Source organism: Lutjanus erythropterus, chromosome 19 (assembly GCF_056507025.1).
Source record: "Lutjanus erythropterus isolate fLutEry1 chromosome 19, fLutEry1.hap2, whole genome shotgun sequence".
NCBI lineage: Eukaryota > Metazoa > Chordata > Actinopteri > Lutjaniformes > Lutjanidae > Lutjanus > Lutjanus erythropterus.
This window is the reverse complement of record NC_139335.1, coordinates 26481610-26494142: the sequence shown is the minus strand read 5'-3', so window position 1 is coordinate 26494142 and position 12533 is coordinate 26481610. Positions and strand designations below refer to the sequence as shown.

At 37.4% G+C, this 12533-nt stretch overlaps 1 protein-coding gene across 2 annotated transcripts; it reads left to right on the top strand.

Annotated features, from left to right (window-relative positions):
* The first annotated feature begins 5777 nt into the window (after positions 1 to 5777).
* LOC146309980 (GTPase KRas) lies at positions 5778 to 12533 on the top strand. 2 transcript variants are annotated; one of them, XM_084744145.1, is made up of 5 exons: positions 5778 to 6086; positions 6328 to 6440; positions 8568 to 8746; positions 10439 to 10598; positions 10686 to 12533. In XM_084744145.1, the coding sequence occupies exons 2-5, from the start codon at positions 6330 to 6332 to the stop codon at positions 10797 to 10799; spliced, it is 564 nt and encodes a 187-aa protein (XP_084600271.1). In that variant the 5' UTR covers positions 5778 to 6086; positions 6328 to 6329; the 3' UTR covers positions 10800 to 12533. The 2 variants fall into 2 exon arrangements, with proteins under 2 accessions (XP_084600271.1, XP_084600272.1); XM_084744146.1 differs by lacking the exon at positions 5778 to 6086 and having other exon boundaries at positions 6309 to 6440.

Sequence of the window (12533 nt, the reverse complement as noted above, 5' to 3'; positions counted from 1 at the left end):
GATAAAGAAAAGAGGAAGATTGTTTTGGGGAAAGGGATTGTAAGAGTCACCGTTATACTGAATGGACCTGCTGTGTGCTGTGTACAATATTTACAACTGCACATATCAAAAAGTATGGATCTCATTCATTCCATTGTGTGTGTTGTGTGTGTGTGTGTGTGTGTGTGTGTGTGTGTGTGTGTGTGTGCGTGTAGGCATGTGCATGCAGGTGTTAGAGTGGTTAATGTACACAAACACATACAGTATTCATTTGCAAAAACTGAACTCATATCCCAAGACTTCCTTCCTGGTCCTGAGCTGGTTGTGATTGGTCAGGAGTTCTGTTTCCACAACATCACTGAGGAGGTGTGTGTGTATGTGTATGAGTGTGCATGTGTGCATGTGTGGTGGGCTTTCTGCCTGTACAGCAATCTCTCAAGCCACTGGCATTGTGTCGTATTTAGATATTTAAATTTTTATGTGTGAGCCACATGTTTACTTGTTTTTTGTTGAGAAAGCACCTTTGCAGCCTCAATTTTAAAATGTAAAACTTTTGAGCTTACAGCAATGTCCACATTACAAAAAAAATGCGATGTCATTATTGTACATTGCTCACACTCATTTGTCTATTGTATGTTAAGCTCAGGGCTGAGACATAATGGAAATCGTATTGGCTATATGATAAAATCAATACACAAACTAAACACAGTCATGTCCAGACATTGATGATGCACCCATTTAACTTACCTTTGCCACTGAAACATTCTTAATTAAAGTATGCTTGCGTGTGTTAGTCAACATGGCTCCATTTAATGTGATAAGAAAATGTCGTGTTTTCACCCACTTTCAAACTGTTCAATCAAAGGGAAAAGGGTGCTTAGGTGTTGTGTTAGTCTATGTTTGTGTGTGTGTAAAGCTGTACAAGCTTTTGTTACAACAGGCTCCCCTTTCTGTGTGTGTGTGTGTGCATTTGAATGCGTGTGTGTATGTGTTTGAGCTTGTGCACAAAACTGGTGTCTAGCTGAATCTCACCTGGGTCTGACCCTAACTAGGTCACGTCCAGCCAGGCTCATGGGTCACATGAGTAATCATCTGACATTTGTGACTTTCCATTCAGTGTGTGTGCTCCCATTAGAGAGGTGGCCCAGAATGACAAGTAGAGTGTAATAGTTGCTTAACTGTTCCACTGCTTAACCAGTGAGGAGCAGCAGTTATCATGTTCCCAGGCGTCACAGCACGTGCTGCCCCCGTCTCTGCCTTTTGCTATGTCTCTGTGGCTGCCTCTCCCTCTGTACTCCTCTCTGTATTTAACGGGACATTCTCTGCCTCCTCCTCTCGGTTTGAGCTGTTTCCATGTGTTTAGTATCTACATGTCATTCATGTTTGAGTTGGTGGATCAGAGCTTTTCAGTGTCTATGTGTGTGTGTGTTTGTGTGACAGTGAGTGTGTTGTTGTATTGGGGGCAGGTGCTGAAACATTGTGCGGTGAGCGTGTTTTAATGAGCACAGCAGCGCAGTCTTCTTTTTTACACACAGCACACAAGATGCTAATTTCATGCAAGCACAGTTTAGTGCACCATGCACAATGTGCAGAGGGAGTGGTGGCACACTATTTGGTATTTCCATGGCCGTCGGTGTGATGCGCACCCATGGAAACAAGGTGGAATGAGGAAGAATCTATTGTAATACATTATCAAGAGGGTGTGTTCGGGTTTGGTAACAATCATGGCCAATCACATCAGCTCCTTTCATGCCCTTTAAAGCATCACCCTCTCCATCTTGACGCACTGACAGCTGGGTAATGGAGTGGAGAGTCCAGACGTGCTTATCCTGAGAGGACACTAAAATTCTCATACAGGAGATTGTTCAAGCTGCACAGTATAACTCTTTACGCCTGCACGTACAGTAGATAGAGCCAACAGACATGAAACAACATGTACATGCATGCACACACACACACACACAAACACAACTTCTGCATTCTGCGTGTACTCACAGGTCAGGCTAACACCCTAGGGCTGGGTATCAGTATTAGATACTTTCAAGGTATTGACAGAAATAACTTAGTACCTAGTAATACCAAAACTTCTCCAGTCAAATGATACCTGTATTTGACTTCATGTAGACAAATCTAGGAAAAATGAGCATTTGTTGGGTTTGCTCATAGCCAATCACTGCAAGCATTCTTCAGTTAAATGTTATGTGTGATTGGCCCACTGCCGCAGCAGTTAAAACCCATACAGTCTGTGGTGTGGTAAAGTCACTGAACTGTTACCAAAACATTTAAAAGTACAGCTAGAGTACATGCTGTTCATATGATGGGTATCAAATGAAGTACAACCAAAGGTATCAAGCAAAGTACTCTATTGGTAGTGGTATCACTTGAATGGTACTGGTATCATCATTTTTTTAATGATGCCCAGCCCTATAACCCACAGTTATTTTTTGAAATTTAAAAGTACATTTGCAGATGGCTCTTTTTCAGATCAAGACTCTGATTCTATTTAACTTATAGAGTCTGTGATTTAAGCTCACTTTTGTGAGAAAAAATACACTGCTGGAATGTTAAAAAATTAAAAAAGAATTTATTTTATTCAAATGAGGGTTTAATGGTAAAATGTGTTGGTATTTCAATAAATTATTTTAAAATGTGATTAAGGCAAATTACTATTTTGTTTTGAGTGAAATGTCTAAAAGACATGAATGATTATTCCTGTGAACAATTTCATTTTTAAGTGTTGTATCGGTGTATTTTTAATCAAGTTCTTTATGGCTGTTCCCATGTTGTCCTCCTCCTTGATGAAACGTGTGGTGGGAATCAGTGTAAAAATAAAAAAAAGGAAATGATCATATTTAAACATGCAAAGATGTGGAAAATATTCTATGTATAAAAGATGTATATGTGAGATATCCTTGTGTATAATAAAATTTAAGCAATGTAAGATGATGTCACTGTTTCAGTGCAATCATGTCATCAGGATTTGTCACCTACAGCATGATGATGCTTTAAGTTGCTGTTGAATTTTTTACATCATTACAGGGCAATGTCAGATCTCTGTCTATCTGTGTCTTTCTCTCGGGACAGATGGATGCAGGATTATCTCTGTGATTTTAGGCAAAGATTAGATAGGAGAGCAGATGCACTCAGTGGGAGAGTGAGGGAGAAGCATAGACGTCACAGAAAAGGGAAGTGAGGATTGCGGACCAGAGGGTGGGGCATGATGCCTGCTCTTTGTGTGTGTGCGTGCGCGCGTGCGTGTGTGTGTGTGTGTGTGTGTGTGTGTGTGTGTGTGTGTGTGTGTGTGTGGTGCCTCTTTCAATCAGCAGCGTAAATCTCTAATTTGGATGATTTGTATGTCAACATCACTAACTTCCCCAGGGCGCATGGATTAGTCCTTTAAGATTTTCGGAATCATCTCATCATAATAATAATTATTTTACTATAATAAAACAATTACTGTTAGTCCGTTTCTTATTGCGTCAGTTACATCTTTATTTTGAAAGAATTCACCGGGAGGAATAGTTGCTTCAGTTTGGTCTTTATTTTGAAAGAATTTACTGGAAGTCTTGGCACTATGATATCCCAGTGCTTCTTTGACGAATTTAATGTAGTGTTGCAGTTCCTCGATATGACCACTAGATCGCAGTAAACACATGATTCTAACACTGGTTGGCCTTTTATACGGACCTTTACACTGATTGCACCAACAAAGATTGATTTAATAAGTTAGTTCCAATTAAAATGAGTTAATTCAGATTCAAAATTAAGCAGAGCTCAATACAACTACTCTTATTTTACTATTAGTTTAGTAAATCCATGTTTAGCAATGTAAATCTAAATTAAAGAAAGTTTACATTAAAAAAAATAACTTGAGTGCTATTGGGACATGGTGATTATAAAAGAAGGGGTATCCGCTTTCCTTAGTAAAATGTTATATTTTTCGCTTGCTAACAAAAAATAAAAATAAAAAAATGCCATGTTTGCAAGCTGGGCCAAAAGTTGGTTAACCTATTTAGACGACTCATGATGGTTCAGCAGAGAATTATTTCCTCAGTCCATCTCAAGGACCTCCTCAGGTCTAAGTTTAAATTTGATATTGGAACACATTATAAATTAGAGTTTTAAATTTTAGTAACTTAATCTAGATTTAGAGTAAAAACTAAACTGAGGTTTAAAAGGAGGTTTAACTTTAATCTTCTTTTAATTTTAAGCTACTTTAAGGGTTTAGTGTAACATAAATTCAAGTTGAACCATTATTTAATCAGGTTTAAAAATGAATCATTGTTGGTGCAACCCAGCCTTACACAGATAATCTGGGTTTTACATAGAAGTTAAAAAAAAAAAAAAAAAAAAAAAAAAAAAAAGCTTTTAAATTGGCCGACCAGCAGACAGACCAGCAGAAACAAGCAGCAGAAATAACATTAACATGTTATCATCTTTTGAATTGATATGTTGAGTTTGTTACTAAAATTCCTTATTTTACACACACACACACACACACACACACACACACACACACACACACACACACACACAAAAAAAAAAAAAAAAAAAAAAAAAAAAAACCTGTTTCTTTAATTGCTTTGCTCTGTCAACCAGCTAGTTAACTTTTTCTGCCATTTGGTGCTAGGCAGGTAGCATAGTAGGTTTTAGGAGTCTTTTTTTTTTTTTTTCCAGTAAATACAGCGCCTGCTGCGGCCAAAAATAAGATATAAGTGCAATCTTGGTATCTTTATAAAAAAAAATAATAATAATAATAAAAATATTTTTTAAAAAAAGCTAAAAGACGCCTCGAAGCTTGTAGAGCTGAGGGCACTACAGAGTTAGGTTATAATTTTCTGTGGGTTCATTAAACTATAATAAGTGGCTCCCTGTCAAAAAATGGTTACGTGATGCTTTGTTAAAACACAAATATTGATTATAAGCATTCTAAAACTGATATTACTGTTGTTATTTGCAATAATGATAATGCTATTACTGCTTCGATTATATTGCTTTGAATAACAGTTGTACTGTTACTACATTTACATTTATGTATTAACCACAAACTTAATTATAGTGTAGTAGACCGCTCGAAATCAGCAAGCACATAAATTTTACATATACTCAGGTCAACTGTAAGCTAAATCTGTAAATTGGTCCACACCAGAAAACTGTCATTACAACATCTCCTAAATAATATAAATATTAACAAAAGTTATTGTATTAATATATGAATATATCTACATTATTGCTGTTATTTGTGATAGTCACACTAATAATACTAATAATTAGATGAATTTAAATGTACTATTGTAGTTCCAAATTGTGACCACTGGGGGGCAGTGAATTCACATTCTAACTACACCCGGGTCTCACGTAAACTTCACCACGTGTCAAGGTAGACACAATACCATTCTTATACTTCCGGTAAGAACTTTCAAAATAAAATAATCAGAGGTGACCGGTGTTACTCATGATCTGTTCGCAAAGATAGTATTTATTGCAGAGCTGTTTATCTGAATTAATTGCATGATGTATGAGTTCGTTTTAATCTAGTCGATCATACACATCATTACACTGCGCTTACTGACAGTCACCAGTGTATGCTCACCCGACACTGTAAGAGTTGAAAGGAGCCATCTAAGAGACATAAGTTTGCCGGAGAAGCCACGCCCAATTAGGGCTATTCCCGTTTGTGATTGGACGGTAGTGCTTGTAGCAGACGGGGTTGTAAGATAAAACTCCACTGTGATTGGGCCGTTGCTATGTCAGTCTGCCTGCTGTCGGTTCATTGGTTGTTTGGCGAGGGGATTAACGTGAAAACGCTCTGCTTCCAATGTAGCTCGATGGAGACTAAAGGAAAGGCTTGTCGCTCGAAATCAGGCTTTTAATTTATTTATAACATGAAGTTAGATTTGTACAATTAGCTTGATAAATCCGTAGTTCATATTTTGACAAGTAATTCTAGTCAGAAAAAACAAGTTGCGTACTCGTCTTGAAGTTTGCCTACAAGTGTTTTGAATGAGGAAATCGTCTCAGGCTAACGTTATGTAGCAAGCTAATCTCATTTATCCATTCGTAAACTTACCTATCATTTCACAGACTTTAATAAATCCTACACAAAGGTGAGTACGTTTAAACCATTCACACCTTTACTACCAGCACTCATAATGTCGATTCAGTGACTGTGAAGAAGACTTATAATAAAGACAACTAACGACAGCGGATAGTAACCTTAAATCTGGGTCAGTCAGTCTCTTCGCCATGTCGCTGTAGGGAGGAAGACGGCTGGTTAGATTTGTCAGTGTTCACCTGATACTGATCTGATCTAAAATCACGGCTACCTGCTGGATTAATCCTTTCCAGGCATGACCGAGTACAAGCTTGTGGTGGTCGGTGCAGGAGGTGTGGGGAAGAGCGCTCTCACCATCCAGCTCATCCAGAACCACTTCGTTGATGAATATGATCCAACCATTGAGGTGAGAAACTAACCATTGGACACACTGTCTTGGGCAGTATAGCTTGAAAAACTCCATCTAACTAGAGTTTACGCGAAACTACATACTCACTTTTATGTGTTTATAAGTTGTTCTTATCTAAGTCACCGAGTAAGTCTAACTTTAGAGGTTTAGAGATCAACTGCAGAGTCACATCTACCCTGTTAGTGGACATCAGTACACTGAGTAGGATGTCACTCTTCCTTACGTTTTAAGTTAAGTTGAATAACAAGTGGTGGAAAACGAACCTAAAGTTTCATTCCTCTCTGACAAATGTTTCACCGGTGCATAGGGCTGCAACTAACAATTACTTCCATTGTCGATTAATCTGTCGATTATTTTCTCGATGAATCAATTAGTTATATTATTTATATTGTCTATAATTGTCAGAAAATAGTGGAAAATGCCGGTCTTTCCCAAAGCCCAAGATGACATCCTCAATTTTTCCCACAGGCTTAAGATATTCAATTAAAAATAAAAAGGAAATGAACTGGAAAATACTTACATGGATATCAGAGATTTTTTTTTTCTTTAAAAAATCACTCAAACCAATCAATTATTCAGATGGTTGGCAATTAATTTAATATTTAATAAATGATAAATTAATCAATTTATTGTTGCAGCTGTAAATATCTAATTTAATGACTAAATAATGCAAATGTAGCAATATAAAATTGTGGAAATACTCTTTTACAGTTAAAATATCTGTACTGGTAAACAAATATGCAAAAATATGAAAAGTGGAAGTGGTATTTAGCAGAATGGCCCCTATCAGTCCTATTATTATATTAATGGATTAATAATGCTGGTCTATAAAAATGTAAGAAGCATTTTAATGTTGTAATTTGTGGATATTAATTTTAACTGCTGGGCAGTTTACTGTATAACAGTGTATCATATTGTTGTTATTATTTATTTTTTCAAAAATAAAAACCATACTGTAAATAAAGGCTTGGCGATTTGAACAAAATCAAATATGGCAATATTTTTGACCAGATATCTCAATATTGATATTGTGACAATAGTGTTGGCAGTGATGACACTTTACAAAAAGTGGACACTTCAACATGAGCAATTTGATGTATAAAGAAACAACATGATGCAGAGCTCAAGTTTGCTCATGCTAGAAGTAGGAGACATCAACAACATTGTTACATTCAGAAAGTGATGAAAATAAAACGTTCAAACTTCAGTTTCTTCAAGACATTGTTAGAAATGTAATGACATTATCAAGTACTCATATTAGTACTCCATATTGACAAAAGAAGGGATGACTATTGGTGCGATCACAAAATATCAACACAATGAGATTTTTGATAAATAATCATTAGTAATGTAAATATAATGACTAAGTGGGTAAAGGCAAAAAGAGCTAGAACAGTCTGGTAGGTCCAGAAAATTACATCACTTTAGTGTAATACAGCCTTTAAAACCAGGAAAAGACAACACTTGAGCCATATCAAGATATAACAGTATGCAAAACCCAAGGTGATATCTAGTCTCATATCACAATATTCATATATTGCCCAGCCATAATCTAAAATCTTAATCTGCAGAGTAATGATAACAAAAGCTGTCGAGTACATGTAGTAGAATAAAACATCCCCATGTAAAGTGGTACTATAATAAGCGCCAGATATGTTGTCACAAATCTACAACACCATCAGACAGGCCAAGAACCTGTGGAAATCTGCCAGAACCCGCTAAAAGTTTTTTTAAACTTGGTAAACCTCCCTGTGAGCCCAGTTTAGATACAGACATTTGCCACTAACAGATAAGAATCAATACTGCCGTGTAATCTCTTTTCTTTCTCACGCTGTTTCCGTAAAATTACCACAAGTTGTTTGCAAATCTCTATTTTCAGACGGTGTTGTGTCAAGTAGTAACTCCGTTAATGGTATAATTTTATAGTTGATGTTTAAAATACTATTAAGGTTTCTCCAAGTTTATTATCACAAAACATTCCATTCAGCAAGGTCTTGTTGCTACATGATGCAGCAGTGTGCCGCCCGTGGGAATGTGAGAATTAATATGATGCAATCCGCTGGCAGGCGCACTGCTTGTACTTTTTGGTGCTGCCTGCATGATCATGTCGGTGCTGTGTTCCAGGACTCGTACAGAAAACAGGTGGTGATTGATGGAGAGACCTGTCTGCTGGACATCCTGGACACTGCAGGTCAGGAGGAGTACAGTGCCATGAGGGACCAGTATATGAGAACGGGAGAGGGCTTCCTCTGTGTGTTTGCCATTAACAACACCAAGTCCTTCGAGGATGTTCACCTCTACAGGTACAAGATGATTCATGATGCACAAGTACCACTATAGACTAGTATCAGTAACAACACTACCGGGAGAAGGCAGTCCATTTTGATGATGTACGGTCAGTAATCCAGCTGTATATGCTGTGATGTACTGACAGTCTAGTAATCTAGCACCATTAAGTGTACTTCCTGATGAGCAGGAACTGCACATGCAATTATCTGTATCTCATATCTGTAGATGTGCTGAGTGTGCTTAATAGTTCTCTTCATTTCTACAATATAATACAATATTTTGTTCAATTTTTTGAACAGTCCAGATACACAAAGCAATACTGAAGAAAACAGCAACAAGTGTTGCAAAAATATAAAGACTGTGTTGCACCAAAAATAATTTATTCTAATCAGATTTTAGTAAAACTAGGTTTTGAATGAATAAACCCTGATTTTAAAGTAAGCTGAGCTCTGTTGCACAATTAAAACTAATCTCCCTTTAGTAAATTGAAGTTTAGTGATGCAAACTGAAATGAAATAAAATTTAATCAGTAAGGAGATGCTTGCAAGCCCAAACTTAGATAAATAATCAAAAATAAATTGAAGTGCTGCCGGGACCTAGAAAATGTAAGAGGGGGGAAACCGACAACTTTCAGCTGCTCTGTGTTCTGTAACAAAATGTTACATTGTTTGCTAAATGAAATGCTAACAAAACATTGTTAATTAGCTAAAAGTTCATGAAATGTCGCATTACATAAAAATTAGTTTCAACCAAGTAATTTGATTGGACAAGAGACCTTCCATGAATGCTGATATAGAGTACAACATTAATGGGACTTTAAACTACACGTATCGCTCCGCTTTACAGTATTCTAATAATCATCAGCCTACACTGATGTTATAATGATTAATAGATAGAGACCACAGAGACAGGAGGCGTCTTGTACATGATTCAGGGCTTATCACTGCGGGATCGCTGTCACACACTTTTTAATCTGACAAAGTACATGGAGCTGAGTACAAGCACAGCAGATTAAACAGTTTTCAGTCTGTTAATCAGAGAAAATACCCACACTTACGAGCATATGTGTTACCATTGTTACAAAATGATTTATATAAATATATAAATGGCTTATACAGGTCAGTTATACAATCACTTCCTGAGCAAATTTCACAATCAGTTGATGGATCTATCAGTAGTACAGCTTTTCATGCAAAAGTCACATATCTGCTATCATAAAATCCTGTGGTCGGTACATTTGCTTTTAGACCTCGAATTGCATCAGAGCCTGTTTGGAAGCAGACCAGGTTCTACTTTTTCAAGCGGTCTCAGTAAATTTGTTTGGTCCACGTCTATATAATAAAAACATCAACATTGGTGGTTGGTGCAACCCAGCCTAAATGTTCTACACAGAGTTTTTAACTGCTTATCAAACCATCTCAATTTAATACTGATGCATCTATATGACTTACATAAGCAAACAAGACCATCAGCATGAAGATTGGCTATTTCTATATGGTTATTCTTGACGTCTGCCACCGGCTCAGATTTTCTGTGAAATCAGATGAAACGATTTAAAGCATGCAGACTGAAAGAAACTGCTTACATTTTCCCAGGCAAACTTACAGTGAAAAGTAAGCTATGTTAGCCAGTTTAAAAAGAAGCAGGCGATGATTTTTCTATAAATAATTCTCAGCACTCTGCTGTCGCATGTGTCTCTTCCTCAGAGAGCAGATCAACAGGGTGAAGGACAGTGACAGTGTTCCCATGGTGCTCGTGGGGAATAAGAGCGACCTGAGTACCCGCACGGTGGAGTCGCGACAGGCACAGGAGCTGGCAAGAAGCTATGGAGTACCATTTGTCGAGACCTCTGCTAAAACCAGACAGGCACGTAGGAAAGACGGTAACAGTTGTGTTACAAAATTCTCTTTTAATTTTGCATGTGACCAACATTTTGCTGCTTCTGTCTTGCAGGGTGTGGAGGAAGCTTTCTATTCACTAGTACGGGAGATTAGAAGATATAAGGAGACCAACCGCAGCAACAAGAAGAGCAAGAAGAACACGCAGAGACGTTGCATAATACTATAGCAAACCACACACAGACCAGCAGCATCCTTTGCAGCACTTGTTTCATGCTCCTCCTCACACACTGCATCTCCTCTGTCACGCCAGAGACGTCCATTGCAGCACTGGACGAGGAAGCAGCGGTGGCAAAAATCAATTTTTACTGCTGTCACAGTTTCCACTTCCAAGATTTGCCATGTATTCATCCACTGTGCAGTGTCCATTTAACGCTGTGAACTCAGTTTTTGTTTTCATGACCAAACAACTAGAAACTGCAGTTTTTTAATTGATTTTTTTTTTTTCATTTTGGTTAAGGGAAGCATTTGTGCAACTTCATTTGTCTATGGTAGATTTTTTTTTTTTTTTAAATGCAAATTTATATGTAATTTTTCTTTTCTTTTACCAATTCATCCGGCCAGTGTTTTTACAGACAGTTCTGCTCCTGTCGACCATTTGGGGTGGGTGGGTAAAGGGTTCACTTTGCTCTGTCACATGAGGTGCATTCAGTCCAAATCTCTGAAATTATTTTAGCACTTAAAGGGACAGTTCACCCCAAAATCAAAAATACATACCTCACCTCTTATCCATCTAGACTGTTTTGGTGTGAGTTGCAGAGTTTTGCAGATGTCTGCCTTCTCTCCAAAATAATGGGACTAAATGGCACTCGGCTTGTGGTTCCAAAAAAATAAATTTGAAAAATTAAACAGCAGTGTCTCTTATCTTTAGATAATTCTCAGAGCCTGTTGCGAGCAATTTCACGTAGGAACTACTTTTTTCTCTAAAATAGTTCCAGTAGATTTTATGGCAGAAAGAAAGCAGTTTTGATCAATTCTACTGTAGAAACAATCTAGATAGCACTACAGGTAAGAGAAAAATTATGTTTTTTTGATTTTGGTGTGAAGTGTCGCTTTAATATTTTGTTTTTAGGGGGGTTGAATTTGTGATGAATATGTATGCGATTACTCGGTACACATCTTACTTCATGAAGTCCCACAAATAACATGAAAACAGTATCATACTGAATGCTGCCAGAAGACTGGTCAAAACTTATGGACGTTTAAAAACTGTCTTCCCCCAGTGTTTTTTTCATAGGTTAGTGTGTCTCTGGAGCTTGAAACACAACAGCAATATGTAGTTTTTTATTTTTCTCAAAGACCACATGTCAGTGAAAATGGTGTATTAGAATCAAGTCACCTCACTATCAAAGCCTCAAAATTGCATTCCAGCCTCTGAGGTGCATTTTATTTGTTTCCTGTTATGTTTCTATTGTAGAATTTAGGATTAGTTAGTGCTATTTTAAAAGTCAACTCAGGAATATAGTGTTTTATTATCAGGAACTGAGGAATAACAAACCGGGAGCTGTGTCAAATGATTGGTGGAGATCTGATGCCTGTGACCGTCATTTCATGCCATCATTAACTTGCTGTTTGAAGTGTCAGCCCTGCCGTTTGTTCCACACAGTCACACTGTATTCCAAAGTCCACTTTTAATGCAATTTCTGTGTGAACCCCAGTGTTGTTGGTGGTTGCAGTTGTAAGTCGCATTGTCATAGCACTGTTTATGCTACACTACACTCTACCAGGGGCGTATTACAGGAAGCAGGTTGAACAAACTCTGACCCAACCCTGAGCTATTGAGTTAACTCTGCCTGAGATGAGAAACTGAGTTTTCAGTTCCAGAACAGCTGATCAGAATTAGTTAAATCAACTCTTGAGTTACTACATGCATGAGGAATGAAAAATCTGTAATTGATGGGGA

Excerpts from the sequence above, each read along its gene's own strand:
- LOC146309980 (XM_084744145.1), top strand. The coding sequence starts at position 6,330 with ATGACCGAGTACAAGCTTGTGGTGGTCGGTGCAGGAGGTGTGGGGAAG. Across the intron at positions 8,747-10,438 it reads GAGGATGTTCACCTCTACAG|AGAGCAGATCAACAGGGTGA; the intron begins GTACAAGATGAT and ends TCTCTTCCTCAG. Across the intron at positions 10,599-10,685 it reads CCTCTGCTAAAACCAGACAG|GGTGTGGAGGAAGCTTTCTA; the intron begins GCACGTAGGAAA and ends TCTGTCTTGCAG.